This window comes from Oreochromis niloticus, linkage group LG8, assembly GCF_001858045.2.
Source record: "Oreochromis niloticus isolate F11D_XX linkage group LG8, O_niloticus_UMD_NMBU, whole genome shotgun sequence".
Classification (NCBI taxonomy): domain Eukaryota; kingdom Metazoa; phylum Chordata; class Actinopteri; order Cichliformes; family Cichlidae; genus Oreochromis; species Oreochromis niloticus.
In genome coordinates, this window is record NC_031973.2 from 8,039,678 (window position 1) to 8,056,962 (window position 17,285).

Here is a 17,285-nt window from a genome sequence, read left to right on the forward strand (position 1 = left end):
ACTTGCACCACATACTGTGGAAAGTTAGCGTCTTTTCAAACTGCAAGAACAGTGGGGTTTTCTGGGGAAAGGGGTCTTACGGAAATGGCTGAGGCCATTTTTCTGCTCTTGCCTGTAATGTACACTAAGTCAGAAAACAATTTAAGCTTGCAACAAAGAATACATTAGAAGGCATTTATGAACAGCACAGAGGGAACATCCTATTTCTCAAATTAGTATCCTTTCTCCAACTGTCAGTATATCCTCTTCAAATCCCCAAGCCACACTCAGTGAAGCTCACAAATGAGGCAATTAAATTCAGGGTTTCAAACTCCTTTGAACTACACCTTCTGTCTGAATCCTTTAATATTCCAACTGAGGGTTCTCAAACTCATCAGGGCTATTTAGCACCTTGGGCTCCCTTTTTAAAAAGGGACCACCAACTCGCTCTTATCTGTCAGTCATTTCCTGAGGGGTAGAATAAAGAGAGAGACAGAAGGAAATGAACATTTCAACAAGTGAAAAACCTCCTGTCTGTGATTCTTCTGTTGGAGGGAAATTTCCCATGTGTTTTCAAAAAAGGGATTAGTGCTCTGGACGCTCTTGTTCCAATTCCCTGTCCAATCCTATCCCATCTAATCTCCTCTCTTCTCATGCCTATGTGGTTAGTAGGTTAGCGTTGGATCAAGTGACTGACTGTGATACAATTAGCATCTAACACCATCTGACACTGTACATGTGCTTCTGTATTACTGCATATAATCTTTGCACAGTGCATCACCTATGTCCTGAGTAGATATGAGTATCACCTAATGTATAGTCACAGGGGTCAAAGGCCCAACAGAGGCAGTTGTCTTAGTTATCTCAGTTGTGGTTATCTGGAAACCTGGAGAAAGCTGAAGAAGTCAGGATGGGACTTTGTAACCAGATAACAGCATTTCAAAGAATCTTCAATGATCCAATTTATTTCAGCCCTGAGTAACACAAGGTTAGATGTGATTTAATTAAATAATTAGCCATGGACAGATCCCAAGTGCTTACAGAACTCATTCGTAAACAGAGTGCTTCTGGTGTTGTGCACTCTGTGTTTTCTTTTAAGGTTTTTATGACATGTTACAGTAAATAGTATTAGCTGCACTTTGCAGAAATGTTTATGTCATGTTTAGAGGCACAAAGCCCATTTTTCAATAGAAAGCAAGGGACTACTTTCTGTGTCTGAAGAAAAACTACTCAGGTGATTCCACGAACCATGATGCCCAGTTTGAAGAAACCATGTCTAGACGCAGCATGTGGCCTAACATCGTGTGATACTAAGGGAAGCTTCGGAAGTCTATCAGTCCAGTCATTTTCTTCATTCTAAAAGCTACAAAGATTGGAAAGTTAACGTAAAAACTTCAAACATTTGCTGTTTTGGTGTGTTTACCACATATTCTGGCATATTCGGAGTTTACCAACCAATTGACTGGATTTGAGAAAGTAAGCCAACAACTAAACGATTGGCATTGTGAAAGATTTAAACAGACACCCAAGAGGAATGGAGTAGATAGTGATCGGTGGGTGTGGTATGATTTGCACAGAGGTCCTCAATAATGTTGAAATCAGTTGATTATGTACACACTTAGAGCTGAAGTAACATTTCCATGTTTTCTTGTATCATTACTGAATAAGAAATTACTGTGATCACCATGTATGTTATTTACGTGCTAGAGTGCGTGAGAAGGTTTATAGAGGAAATAGATTAGATGGGTGCTACTGAAAATGGAAATCTGCTGATTACTGTGGCACAGCTACAGAGGTCATGCAACACTGGTTTGTGGCAAAAGTTGGAGCTACTGCTTCTGAACGAAGGACTTTTTTTCTGCACAGTCTGAATAAGAAGGGGGTTATATCTCATTAACACCACTGTTTGCATGTTTCCCTTCCTCCCATCTCCCCTTTACATTTCACAATTCAGTACCAGAACAGTTAACATTGAAAAATAATTTATTTCAGAAATGTACTGTGATCATATATTCATTCAGATTCTGCATGATAAGCTTTTGTTGCGTACAATGAAATCACCCCACAAATAATAAAAAAAAGTAGATGACATTTTTTTTCTGCTTTTTGAACTATGAAAACTAAGAACACACCACTGAGTCTTCACTATAGCGTTATGAGTGCGCCTGGCAGGTGGCTGGACCACGTCAGCCCTCTGTGGCGTTACTCCGGGCAGGTTTACATTTGCTGCAGAACAATCTCTTTATAAACAGACATAAAGTGAATGATCTGTAAGCTTACACACAAGAAGAGTGAGCACGCACACACACATGCACGCGCACACACAAAACGCACGCACGCACACACGTAATTGCATCTGGGACAATACAGTCACACCTGAATATTACAGAGTGGTTGTTTACATAAAAGGAAAAGAGGTGAGGCAATTCAATGACATCATCTCTTGGTGCAGGCTCGGCGCTGCCCAGCGATAGTGATCAGTGACAGCGAAGAGTTATCTCAGCAGGGAAGAAAACAGGGGGGGTGGTGGGAATCCTCTTGGTCTCTTATCAAAATCACACCGTAGAACTAGCAGCTGTGCTCACTTGTAACAGTTCCTGATGACAGTTTTGAGACTTCGCCTCTTAAGTTGGATTCCAAAGCATTTCAGTAGAATGTTACTCATGTGTGTTTATGTGAGCCAGCGAAAAGTGAAATATGAGATATGGGTTTTGTATGCAAACTGATTCCCAGCCCACATGAGGCAACACGATGCCAAAGTCTCGGGGCACCATCAACAGTCCATTCACAATTGGTGCCAGAGATCATAAATACATGTTTCTCTATCAAGGCATCTTCGATCCACTGTAACACACTCACAAAAAACAGACTTAAACACTTCCACTTAAACAGATATACACTTGTTTCATATATCTGCAGGATCCTTCAGGCACGCCGCAGTCACTGACATTTGACCTACTACTATGGCCAAATGCTGTCTGACTTTTTTTTTTTAATGTATGTGTATGTTATAGGCCAGAGAGTTTTTCCACTGAAATCCATGATTGCTTCTTCAATGTCATTTAAAAACTCTCACAACCAGCACATTAAATGTCTTCGATTTGGCATAAATTCCACCTTTACGCTGGCAGTTTTTTGTTTTTACATCCAGTCCAAACAAATAATTGTTCTTTAACTTCCACAATATGGCTCCATCATATTGTCATATCAGTCTTCATCAAAGTAGAGTCAGCACTGACTTCATTTTGTCTTCTAGGCATGTCTACTATAGAATATTTATATATATGTATATATATATTTATATGTGTGTCTGTGTGTGTGTTTTCAAAGATTCTAGTGACTTTGTACAGAATCAGATATTACCACTGAATGAGTTTAAAAAAGTAAAAAGAAGGAAATAAATGATAAAGCCATGCAAGTATTTCAACTAACAAAATAAAAATGAATAGATGTTGCAGAGACCTTTTTTTTGTTTTTATCAGCCGGTGAGAGAAACCAAAGTTTACACTGGCACACTTCCACACATTAGACAAAAAAAGAAAAAAAGAAAAAAAAAAACACCTCAAAAAGTATCATGGTGTTTCGATGCATCCAAGCTCACTAAAAAAATAACATGTAAGTTATGGAAAAGAAACTGATGATGAAAGTAAAGAGTGAGTGACTTGATTGGGCTGACTGCAATGCTATGTTCTTCTTCAACACAAGTTGGGTAGGTATTTTCAGAAGTTTCTATGTCCTCAGTATTCTTCACACAAAAGAGGAAAAGCCAGCAATAGGGGCCCGTGAGCCAGGGGCTAGACTGCTGGGGGGCCTGTACAAGGTGCTGTGCTGGCTCGGAGGGTTGGAGCTCTGCTGGGAGGGGGTGGGAGTCCGGCTACCTTTGGGTCTAAAGAGGCTGCCTTGGCCCTGGGGCTGGCCCTGAGCCTGCTGAGGCTGAGGGCTGGGTGAACTCAGCTGGGGTGGCAGTGGAGGTAGAGGGGGAAGCGGTGGTGGGGCGCAGTGATCCGGCTCTCCTGACTCTGACTCTGTGTAGCTGTAGGCCTGCGCCCGGGATATGCCTTTCTGTTGGCGCCGCCAGGAGTTGTAGTAGGTAGGGTCACTTATGTAGTGGTTGACGAAGGAGTGGGTCTTCTGACGGTTAGGGTCCACCTCATACTCACTGTCGCTGCCCTGAGAAGCCAAACAAAGAAGAGACAGCGGTTTATGTTGTGAGTATGGTGTGACTGTGTAGTGTTTCCATGTGTAGCAGTTAAAGATGTTGAGGCTAGAATGAAAATGAACATGAAGTTATTGTGTTATTCTAAGGCATCAATTTACAGCCACAGCTGTCTAAAAAGCAAACACATGCAAACACTTACATTTACAACACAGCACAAGTACAGACGGACAAAATGGTCAAAGATGGTCAAAGCATGAAGGATGACTTGCTACTGAAACGTGCACAAGAAAACCGTCAACACAAGATGGCAAAGGTCAATTTGTCTTCGGGACTTTAACCAATAAGCAGATCTATATGTTCAGGATCTAAGACCTTGACCACACCACGTCAGCAAGACAGGGCTCGGTGTTGTGTTACACAGTGTGGCATATAAAACCTAACATGTAAGAGGAATCTGAGGGAAAGGATTGGATGGGGGCTACCAATTGGAACCAGTCGCCTATAGGGCTATATAACATTCAAAGCAGGCAGCCACAGGAACCTCACCAAATGCAGTGGAAGTGTATGTAGGCCACCTGTTCCATATGAAAACACCAGCGCCTCCTATGGGTGAACAAAACAATGGGTTTTACAGTACATCACCATAACAGAATGATTCAAATGGCCGAGTCATGATGGTGATAATGCCACAATATGTATAAATAAATGCAGAAATACAGCCTTTGTGCCATTCTGTGTGAATGGTATGAAAAGGTAAAAGGATGAAATAAAAACACCGTTTTGTATTGTGCAGTGCATTTTCCAACACTACCATCAACTTTAAGAGTATATTGAGAGCACTGAAGCATTGTTAAAATTATTTTTCTTCACATTTTAACTCAGTCTGAATTCCATTCTTGCTATGTGTAAAGAAATAATAGTTCTCAGCGCATTCTCACCAGTGACCTTCCACCTTGCTGCAGGTTGAGCTAGAAGCACTATTGTATTCATGTCAAGAAACATTCCATGCATCAAACAAAAAGGAACGTGATCACTGAACGCTCAGCGGGGACTGCTCATGGTAATCTAATTGCCATGAAAGCAAACTGCCAATCGGCCAGGCAGCGTCTGATTAATCACCTTGCCACAATGAACATATGCACAGTTGACTGTGCCAAAAATGTCACTGGATAATTTCCCAAAGACGCTCTTATAAGTATGCAATAAGTGCATAAAAAAAGCCTGTTCTCTTCAAAGAAGTATACCACCGAGAGGGTGCTGATAATCGTGAGCGTTTCAGAAATTTCTTGCTCTCTCGGGCCTTTCATAATCATGTACAGAAACATTGCTGTTGGCGCACACTCAAAGAACAGATCTCTCACTGGATATTGCACAGCACATATGTCATACATATGGCAGTTGTCTCAGATTTCTCTGTGCCTGCTGGTTCATGCCTATGTCAAACCCCTACATAAAAGCTTTTGTTTTCTCCATGTCAGCAGAGTTTATAAAAGTCCAAACAGAAACTTTTGAGTGCTGAATTATAGGAAAAACGATCCTACATTTTGATTCTCTTTAAAAGAAAGTATCCTGTTTTTTTTCCTCACAAATTAATCAAAGGCAGATACTGCACAAGCCATGTTCCCCTTAACATACCTCCCTTTCCCCCTTTCTTCTATATCGTTTTTCCTCTCAATAAGGGAGAGTCAGAGTGTGGGATGGCTCAGTATTTGTGTTTTTGTTTGCAATATTGTCACCCAGTTGTAAACCTTTAAAACACTTAGGTCTGAGAAGCATTCTATTCATACCAGTCTATTTAGCAGCACAGCAACACAATAAAAACATCCATTCACAGTGGACCAGCAAGACACACTGAGGCACTTCAAGTGGCATTACTTCACTCTAAAAGAATTAGCCCAGCAGTGAGAGATGAAAAACCACTCTAGCTGTGTGTGGCAATGGGAAAGCGTGACTGTAGACCAAGTGTTGACACAGGGAATTGCATCCTCCTGCCTGCTCCGACACAATTTTCGAGTGTGTGCAACAGATGTTCTGACTGTTAAATTGTTCTGCTTACAAGTACAGCGCTCCAATCTGTCTGCCTTTGCTTTTGGTTTATCACCAATATTTAACAGAAATAACACACGGATGCAATTGAGTAACCTAAAGTAAAGATGCTTAACAATTTGCCTCTGGGGCCGCGCAGCCCTTGATACAGCTCCTTATTTCAACTCATTACAAGCTAATTACTAGAGCTGAATGCTGTGACAGAAACAGACTTTAGGCATGAAATGCAGCATTGCACCTCAGCCTCAAGGGAATAACCATCTCATTTATGCAAGGATATGTGTAAGACAGACACATACCAGCCTGCCTGTGTCAATTATTAAGCATTTTTTCATCATTTTGATGTTAAATTAGGCGGTGAAAGAGATTAAGACATCTATCCAATTAACTAGCGAAACCTCTCGACAGTACTTTATTTCATCATCAGCATAATAAAGTTGCCTTGTGGTCCTGTTTACAGTTGCTAGCAAAGAAGAGGGAAAACAACAAAAGAGAGGAGGGAATAAAATTGAGAAAAAAACATGACAAAGATGTGCATCAATCATGGGTCAGAATTACAGTTTCTCGGAGATAAATTGGTCATCATCAACAAACCATATAGGTGTTTAGACAATCTATTTGAAATTTGACATCGGCTTGCTGAAAATGAGCTTGCTGTCATCTCTGTGTTTGCCACCGTCTGAATTATTCCCCTTTTTGTCTGGATGTGTTGCTCCAGAAATGACATAGACTTACAGTCATGTTAAAAGCGCTTTGAATTAATTATTGCACTTTGTAAATAAATTCTCTGGTAAGCAAGGTCCCAACCCCATCCCCCCAAAATTGATGCATACCCCAACAGTCGGTCCTTTGTCCTCTTGTTATGGATTATTGCAAAAAGGAGGGGGAGAAAGGGGATGCTGTCTAAGTCACTCTTATTGATGAAGTGAACACAGCAGGGGTCCTTTGAGACAAAGACAATGACAGTGTATATGGGGCTGGAGGGGACTTGAAATCCCTGCACATTCACAGCACATATATCATTATGAGCTTTTAGCAAAAGCTGTGCAGGAAATTGGAAAGGGGAAGATGGGACGCTGTTGCTAGTACTAAAATACCAGCTTTATCAAAGCAAAGTTGCATACTGCCACCATCAAGGCAAGGCCTAAGCTTCCTCAGTAGTTCTCTAGCTACTGAACTTCATATTGCTTAATCAGAACAATTATATTCAGAGTATTTTAACATTTTATTGTTCATTAGAGCTGCCCCAGAAAGATGACATGCATAATGGAAGCATGTGCATTTATTCAGATTTTTCCCTTTAAAAGTGATGCCTAGTTTAAGCAAGTATGTCAGTTTAATGCTCGTTTTACATGTGCTTCATCCCATCCAGCCAATATAAATGTCTGCGTCTTTCCAATAACCTCTGTTTTGTACACAAGCCAAAAAGCTATTAATATCAACTCTTATTTATTTGCGGTCGCAACTGAACTTTATTCTGGGTTATGACATCAAACTTTAAACGTGGCTGGTCAAAATTGGTGTGTTGTCATTAGTGACAATCCAAACATTACAGATAATATTCTCGGTTGAGTCTCAGCCAAAAAAAGTTGCAGAAACCACAGAGGCAGCAAGTATTAGGGTGGAGAAAGAGAGCGGCAAAGTCTGAAAGAAAAAGTATGCGAGAGAAAGCAGACATTTTCATCTCTCTCCCATGGAATGCCACTCTGCAGAGTAAACATAATCTATAATATGACTCAGAGATGAGGTCATTTGTCTTTAACTGGTTTCGGCTTTAAATTACACACAAAGACATTGCCACAGAGACAACCTTGGAAAGCGAGAAAACCTACACTCTAAAGGAAAAAGTCAATAGGTCTCTACCTGCAGGGGAGCAGAACAGTAATGGTGACCCTGTTGCCTTGCCAAGTCAATGTTGGCTTTCTCCAAATCCCCTCTTCACGAGGAGTACAATAGTGAACTTATACCTGCTGGGGGAGGCCGTGGGGATTAAGGAGGACAGACAGCACAATGTCATACTGATAGCTAAGAGTTATCCGCTCAATAAAACTTCAAAGAACATTCCTAGATTTTTTGAGCACCACTGGTGCTGATATGGTGGTCTGTCAGGAGCATGGCAGGGGAGCCTTGGGCTAACAGAAAGGCTCTGTGCATTTCACTCCATCAAAGCCAACGTCGACCCCTCGAATGTGCAGAGTGGCAGCAGACAAGTGTCGTCTTTCGAGGGGGGCAGTAACTGCATTAGGGCCATGCTTGACAATACACAAGTGTGAATGGTAGATATGTCAGACAGGCGTTGAAATGTTGAAATGCTTCATTTGAGGGGATGTTATGGTGCTGTGAAAGGTCCTGTCTGTAGCACTTCATTGTAGGGAGATTTCTATTTGATCTGGAAGCATGACTTAGGTTCCGATAAAGCGAAGTGGGGAGAGATTTCTGGCTTTGGAATTCACACTACAGACTTATTTATCTGAAAGATTTTCCAAGATAATTTGGGAAAATGCAGAGAGTAAAGAATTCCCAGATGAAAGAAAAAACTGAAGGAAGCCTGATAGCAAGGGAATTCCAGACTACTTTCCACTAATGCTTTTATCTTACAAGGCTCCAAACCAGACTGCAGATTGCAAGATGAATCACAAAAACCACAGAGAGGATGTGATATAAACGAAAACAGAAACAGCATAGTGTATACGCACATAAGACCAGACAGAAGAAATTTAATTTGGTTAAAAGGGTAAGGGTGAGTAAAGGAAAAAACTGAGAATGAGAATAGACAAAAGCCAAGATGGCACACACTGATCAATAGAAAGACAGACACAGACAGACAGAAGGGCACAATTTATTGATCACACTCGCTGGGTAAAAGCAGTTTGGCTCAGCACAAAGGCCACAAGTCAGACATTCTGACATCAGTTTTTAATAATCTATCAGTCCACACTGAAGACTTTAAAACTTCAAACAGACTCAAAATTATGATCGCGTTTTAACTATCAAGAACCAATACAGTGCTCTTTTTTTCCATAGAGATCAATTTAACTAACTCTGATCTGACTTGCTGAAAAGGAAAATTGGATAAACTATCTGTCTGGAGAGGCAATTTTCACTACGTAGCTAGCTGGAAAATAAATTTTGCAGAGTGCATCCCCTCTCGCTGCCTTACATAACGAGTGCTGTGGCTGAGTGCAGTGACCTAGATCTCAGGTGGATGTTTGTAGAGTGACATTCTCCACAGGTTACTGCCTGGTCTAAAAACTGCTTTGCCACCAGTAAGCAGAGTCATTAATCTCTCATCTCGCCATGTGCATTACTGTAGCTGTATCTTATGACCTCTGCAGGCCAAACACATTGAGATGGCTGACACAGAAAGGACACCAGCATGAACAGGCAAAAAACGCACAGTACAGCTGACAATGCAAAGCTGAATTCCTGAGGAATTCGAGGAGATGACGGTGGGTACACGTACACAGGTACAAACAGGACTGAAATACTACTTAATGCAGACAGTAGGGAAGATGCAGTATAAAACAACATAATGCTATTGCACCTGTGAGTCTGAGATTTCCGAGGGTTTTTCAGTCAGGCTGCTGCTCTCTGCAGGGATCAGGTCGTTGTACTTGGTGCTGACGTCCTCGTCCGAGTAGTGAAGACTGCCTGGGCTGGGCCTGGGAGGAGACCTGATCAAAGAGTAAATGCACACAATTAGTTTGATTCAAATTGGTTGTCAAGCTTAACAAAAAAACCTGGCTTTTCAAAAACAAGACCTTTTTGAATAAATCAGGTTGTATTTTAAATGCCAGTAAATCTCACTGGGTTGAGCAGGCTAATGGAGAGGCCCAGTTTCAAATTGACCACAAGACTGTTTTCTTCCAGCTTTCATGTCATCTCCCTCTGCTGCTCTATTCCAATAAAGGGTAAAAAGAAACTTAAAGAATACTCCCTGTCTATTAAAACCTGGGTTAACTGTTTTATTACTTATTCTTTGTATAGATTTGTTCCATTAAAATGAGAAATTGTAGTCAATACAATTTTTGCTAAACAAGCAAATGCAGTGACTCTAGATGTTCTCTCTAATGTCTGAGAAACTACAGTTAGGGCTTCCTGTCAAGCTCACATGTGTTCTCTCGTTCTGTGTGTGTAGGAGGGCAACTAGATGAGAATCATGGGACACTCATGAGATGGCTGCTTACAGCCTGTCTCTTCTGCAGTGAATAATTTCCTTGATTCAGTCCTCACTGTGGGCTGTGGAATGTCAAACCACTAGGCTCTTGTGACTAAATTATAAACTGAACTCAAGGGGTCATCAAACAAATTGCAGCCTCAGGCTTTGCTCGGGTAAATGTTATTGCACGCTACACAAAATGATGGCATGGATTAATGTGTCAGTGGGCATACTTAGGTTATCACATTTGGAATTCAGATAGAAGCTTAAAGAGAGGTGGCCGAGGAAAGGGAGGATCATTAAAGTGAGGGGGAAGGGAGAATAGGAACAAAAGGGAGGTGTTCAATGAACCTGAAAACTGAAAGAAAGAGAGAATGGGAAAAACGTGAAATAGTTGGAAAAACGCATTCCCTAAAATGGTGCGCTTCTGTCAGGGGTGTTTTCAGTAAATATGAGAGTAATAAAAAAGCTCTTGGTTCCTAATCTCCTCCACATTTTCCACTGTTCCTAGTCCTCCTAAATAAACACCCATCTGTTTCTGCTGATTGGTGCTGGTTTGGCGGAGACTACTTGGACATACTGACTCCTGTTGACTTTCCAGGCCACAGCGTCGGCCGGCAGCCGCTGCCAGTGGAGCTGCTGGAGTGCACACACAGCCGCTCCACACATTGAAAGTGCATTTGCATAAGCATTTTCCATATAAATATATTTGGAGAGCATTTCAAAAATGTTGTGGGTAAATTCCAGCAGTTTTCACAGGGCTGGTACTTTGAGTGCAGTGTGGACGAAATGGAAAACTCCGCTGGGAAATCACAAAGCAAGCTCTAACTCAATTACACTCTGAGAGTTAAACTAAAGTTAATTCACTTAACTTTAGAAAATTGAAACATGTACAATGGAGTGCTCCTATACAATGAGCTCAAGTTTTTCTAATTTGTGTGGTCTTTCTACATGACTGAGAATCTTAGATTATATCCCCTTGCATATACACAGATGGATTTAGATGCTACAGATGAGTGGTTGTTTTTATATTTTCTAATTTGCTTGGATGCTGCTTAAAGGACATATGTAGCTGGGGCCATGTAGAGAAGTGTCTGCGTCGACAAGTTCATGGGGTTACAACAAATCAATGTGTGTTAAAAAGGAAACTATAATAAAATAATAAAAATGCTTAAAATTATTTACCACATACTTTTCATACATGACTGTTTTGAGCATTTTTATCCATCCACCCATCCATGGGTTTTTATCTGTTGGGGCCTGGCCCAGCACAACCCGAAAGCCCATCATACTGTGGGTCCACAACTCACAGAAAGGGTTGTAGTGGTTCAGTGCTTGGTGGACCATGTCTTGAGCAATGTATCAGTATTTGTGGTATTCAGTATTTTAGTCACAGTATTCCAGTATTTTTTATTTCATTTTATTCACATTGGTCGTGGCATCCATCTGCCGGTCGCAGATGATGGCCCCGTCCCTCCCTGAGCCTGGTTCTGCCAGAGGTTTCTTCCTGTTAAAAGGGAGTTTTTCCTTCCCACTGTCGCCAAAGTGCTTGCTCATAGGATTGTTGGGTTATCTCTGTAGGTATTATTGTAGGGTCTACCTTACAATATAAAGCACCTTGAGGGGACTGTTGTTGTGACTTGGCGCTGCATAAATAAAATTGAATTGAACATTACCCTTAATTGGCTCAAGTCTTATTTGATTCAAAGGTGTTTTTTTGTCAGAGCAGTGACTCTTCTAACATTGCCCCCTTCACCTCTGACATACCTCAGGGTTCCATTCTGGCCCCGATTTTGTTTTTATTTTCAATGCTATCACTCGGGTCTATATTTAAAACAAAACAAAACAAAAGTTGCTTAGCCTGTATATGATGATGATACTCACATATACCTACCTCCTAAACCAGGCATCACCTTCCTGTCTAGCTAAGGTTAAAACCTGTCTCCTTTCCTGACATTTAATGAAAATAAATTTAGAAATTTTAGCGATCCATCCCACTCATCAACAGGTAATCACACTTTACATTACCTCTTCAGCTCTTGAGTCTCAGGCATACTATTGTAAATCTTAGATAAAACAACAATCCTGGTGCCATCTTTTATTCCTTTCTTAAATTTGACTCAAAGATCAAACCAGTCACAGTTCCGAAACTCTGGAATCGTCTCCCTCCTAAGTTTACATCATCTACCTCACGAACAGTCTTCAAATCCCAAGTGAAAATGTACTCTTTCGCGCTTGTTTTTCCCTTGAGTTTCAATTAGTTTCTTAAGATTGTGGATCAGGCAGCAGTAAGGGGCAGAGGTCCCTGCAGTTTGATCCCAAGTTTGTGAATCTGGCTAAAGGAATTGGATCAGTTATTTATCCTCTTGATATTTACCCTCTTGAGGTAATTTGAGGGGGAGTTTGCCCAAACAGTTTGCATGTGGTTTCTGGACCTGGAGAAGGGATTTGACCATGTCTCTTGGGACATCCTGTAGGAGGTGCTTCAGGATTCAGTGGGGCGACTGACCCACTGGTGCAGTTGTACAGGTCATCCAGTCCTTGTGCAACTGCAGCAACACCTGGTGGGAGTTGGACTCTGCCAGGGCTGCCATATTGAATATTTATTTTCTTCTTCTTCTTTTTTTCTATGCACATTTATATATTCATTTATATACATTTGAGTATTGGAGGAGCGCCCTTGGAGGAGGGTCGCTACATCTGTACACAGCATGTCTGCTGTTTTTACCAATTAATGTAAATGCAATCGACCTACTTCTACAACCCCTCGTAGTATGTTGTTGTGTTTTCTATGTATGTGTTCTTTTATATAACTCCATCTTATATAAAAAGATAAACTGAGGATCACCATTATAGAAATATAAATAATGCAATAAAATAAATTATTATTGGCAATAAATAGAAAGAAAATGTCACTTTCTGGTGATTGTTCACTACTCTCATTATAGCAAAATAGATAATTAACAAATTAATTACCATGACAACTAACAGGATTTACAAGCTATCTTTTTCCCAATTCTCCAGCATCCTTTAGTGATCTGTTTTACAACAACGCTTTGCATCAGTGTAAATGTTAGTAGATTTTTAAGTTAATGACAGAGGAAATTTCCCCCAGAGTATAATTTTTCCAACTCAGAAATCATCTCAACAAAGTCATAATCACAGCTCTGAATTTTTATCTGCACTTATTCCCAGAAGGACTTCACAAAGTAACCTTCAGCAACTTGCATTCCTCTGTAGTCCTCTTAGCGAGCCCCCTCATAACACAGCGAAACGAAGAATCGAGCCAAAGTGAAGAACAGCTATTGCGAGCCTACTGGGATATTATGATAAACTGCCCGTTTTAAAACACTGAGGAATCTCAGCCCACTTTCACCCCCTTCTCCTTGACTCGCGTACACTGTTGAATGAGGCGTAAATTATTTATCAGCTCTCTCATTTGGACGGAGAAGGGTCCACTTAATCCTCTCACAGCAAAATTCAGTCAGCAGCACGTCAGGTAAGGAATGAGAACCAGAGGGTGAAATCAAATCTGCCCCCTGGTCTTTACTCATTACCAGGCTCTCTTCTTGCTACAATCGCCTGAAGGGACTCATTAACATGTCTGAAGTGTTCGGAAGCTTTGTCACTCAAGAGTGTTTAAAACCATGTTAATCTACACTGAATTACTTTGCCGAGACCTCTTTAAACCCGCAACCAGTGTCAAAGTTGGTTTCAAAAAACAAAAAGACGCTACTACAAAGCCAAGAAGGGATTGCACTGTTAATCCTTCCCTCTTGATCATAGAAGAATTTGAATGCGAAACCTGAGACACATTTAGAGTTCTTTGGTTTGATAGCATGCCGTTTATGTGCTATTAGTGTGCACTCATTACTACTGTCATATATATATGTTCATGAGACCACACTTTATCTAAATTCTTTATATTTTACCAGATTGATGTGTTTATCTATTTTGATCTCCTTACAGGAAAAGGGTACACTTAAAGTTTAAGCAGGGGCAGATTAAGTCATCGGTGTCCAACGGTACTGAAATCCCTGTGAATTGTGATTCTCCACCACACATATTGGCTGTTGTATTAAACTCTGAACAAATAATCTCCACATAGAGAAAATCTCTGTGAGGATCAGCTGCAAATGGCATTTGCTGTCTGACACAGTTCTGAATTAAAATGAATACAGCAGGATTAGGAACGTGTTTGATTTCTGATCCTGGTATAACGCAAAGGACTTCATCCTGTCTTTGGTATTCAGAGACCAGAGATCAAGATGTGGCATTAATCTATAATCGGAGACTCAGGTGTTGGGATTTGGTTTCCTTCGCTATGGGCTGAGTTCAAAGAGTGCTGACTGTACATCTGTGCATTCTTTCCCTCTGAGCCTCCCCCTTCAAGTCAGAGACATAGTAGTAGGAAGCTGCCTGGAAGCATCTCAAAGACCTGTGCCTGCTTTGATCTGTCCTCAAGGTTACACACACACACATATACTCATAGAGAGACACAACCAAACATATTTCTCCAGCTTACTGTTACTTATATGGAAACACTCAGTTAATTGATTTCAGGGGGACAACAGAATGCATTTGTCTCATTTGCATTCTTTTCACTCAAAGGATAGTAATATCCACATGACATAACTAACAGTCTGTCCAAAAACAACATGAAAGCAGCTGTCTATAAATCCACATCTTATATGCAGAATAAACAGGTTCTAATGAGCTAACAGAAAGTGTGCAGTCACATCTAAACCTGGACTTATGACTTAGTTCGTGAAGTATTCTCAGCACAGGTGTCAGTCACAGTGATTGGTTTTAAAACAAGGCCATGGCCTCAAGACCAGCGTTGCTGGGAATTCACAGAAATACAGAAGCTCATTAAGAGAGACTGCAGTGAGTCTCTTTATATGCTGCTTTTAGATAGCGGAAGGAGTGCATTTGAGTTGTCAAGAGTATTTTTATTTTTTTTTCAACAGAGCTGAAAGTGTTTTCAGGCATGAGGTATAGCTTCCACAGATTACCCAATTATTTTTACCGTATGGCTGTTTCATTTGGACATTAAATTAAGCTTTTCTTTTAAATATTATGGGAACATGAATTTTCTTGGAAATGTGTTGCTCACTCACCTGGTGTAGACGCCGTTCTTCCTGCAGAAAGAGTTTTTTACAGACAGCCGTCGATTGTTAAGTTCCAGAGCTGGGAAACGTCCTTCGTCCAGGCTGACCATATCTCCGTGGGTGAGAGCGTTACAGTTGGAGTTGTTACCTGGACACACGTACAGAGACACTGTGTGACCACAGGCCAGATGGACAGGCAGGTTAGTGTCTGGGAAAACTGATGGAACTACTTGATCTTTTTTTTTTCTTTAAATTCTCAATACTGAAGTAACATTTACTCACCAAGCTGTGTACACTTTTTATCACATAGGCTTTTACTTCATCAGTCATGCCTTCAGATGTCATTGTGTTTGTTTTAAAGGTTCACATTGTTGAAGTAAATACAGCGGGGGAAGCTATTATTTGATTCCCTACTGAATTTGTAAGTTTGTTCACTTACAAAGAAATGAACAGTCTCTAATTTTAGCGAGAAACAGAATATCAGCCAGAACATAACAGTTATAAACTGATTTGTGATTGAGTGAATTAAGTATGTGATCCCTAGGGGACAGACTGCCAGTGTGCTCATGTGGCACACAGATTACAATCAATCAATCAATTATAGATACTGATCTCAACTTGTTATGTGTGTAAAGCACGCCTGTCCAGAGAATTATTTTCTTCCATTCCAACCTCTCCACCACCATGGCCAAGAACAAACACAGGAACAGATCAGTGGCCAAAGGAGAAGTACGTTAAGGCCATGGAGTGGCCTAGACAGTCTCCAGATCTCAATCCTCTTGAAAATCTGTTACTGAAGCCAAGTAGCAGCCAAGAAAACTACGGGATTTAGAGAGTTTGAGTATAGCGAAGTAGGCCAGGGTCCCTCCTGAAACATGTTCAAGCCCGGTGACCATCTTCAAAAAACATCTTACTTACTGCTTGCCAACAAGGGTTTCTCCACCAAGTCGTGTTTTCCTTGATAACCAAAAACTGATTTCATGCATACATGTAAATTAATGTATTATTTTTATGATAGGGTTTTTTTATGGGTTTTTGGTTGATATTCTTTGTCACTCCATTAAAATCAAACAAAGACATAGAGATTGTCCATTTCTTTGTAAGTGAGAAAACTTACAAATTCAGCAAGGATCAAATAATTATTTCCCCCACTGTAGTGGTATTCATATTTATGACTTACAGCAATAACTCACAATTTTGGAAAATAAACTTCTTCACTTTCTAGCCAAGCGTAAGAAGAAAAGATCAATAAAACAAAATATGTAACTGGAGCCAGGAGCTGATTAACTTAGATACCTAAGGGATTAGCTAGCTTGGGATGTTAATTAGTGAGGTTCAGAAGTGCTGGTTGGTGGATTGTGTTTTCCCCTCATACAGCTAGCTGATTCCCTGTTTCCAGTCTTTGTTAGCTATTCCAACCATTTTCAGACTCACATACTTTCATAACTAATCCTCAACAGTAAAGTGAATAAGACTATTTCCTAACAAGCATCAAGTCAAGCGATGTAGATTTCCAAGTGTCCAAAAAACATGTGAATGAAAATGAGAAATTCGGCAGGTTTGCAGGGCATGTCAGTGGAAATTCCCTTAGAATATAGCAACACAAATTCAGTATAAATTACATAGACAGGGCTTAACATATTTATTAAACCACCTATCATAGAAACAGAGAAACATAAATATTTTAGACATCTGTCGAAAATTTTATGTTTTTATACCTAAACTTGAGCTGGCGCTCCGCACCGCTCCAATAAGTCAGAAATGAATCAAGCATAAGATTCAAACACCAAAATGATTTTTTTTTTCTGTTCAGGAATGCAAGTAAAAAGAA

At 40.5% G+C, this 17,285-nt stretch overlaps 1 protein-coding gene across 6 annotated transcripts in view; it reads right to left on the reverse strand.

The window, feature by feature from the left end:
- Positions 1–1,944: 1,944 nt before the first annotated feature.
- sdk2b (sidekick cell adhesion molecule 2b) overlaps positions 1,945–17,285 on the reverse strand; it is a 262,786-nt gene continuing 247,445 nt past the window's right edge. For 3 of the 6 annotated variants that reach the window (XM_013276448.3, XM_013276446.3, XM_025909788.1), the window contains exons 43-46: positions 15,464–15,623; positions 9,729–9,858; positions 4,685–4,741; positions 1,945–4,149 (exon numbers count right to left, since the gene is read on the reverse strand). In XM_013276448.3, coding sequence (XP_013131902.1) covers positions 3,727–4,149; positions 4,685–4,741; positions 9,729–9,858; positions 15,464–15,623 — 770 coding nt within the window. In that variant the 3' untranslated portion in view covers positions 1,945–3,726. The remainder of the gene's footprint in view (positions 4,150–4,684; positions 4,742–9,728; positions 9,859–15,463; positions 15,624–17,285) is intronic. The other 3 variants (XM_013276447.3, XM_005458186.4, XM_013276449.3) reach the window with 3 other exon arrangements.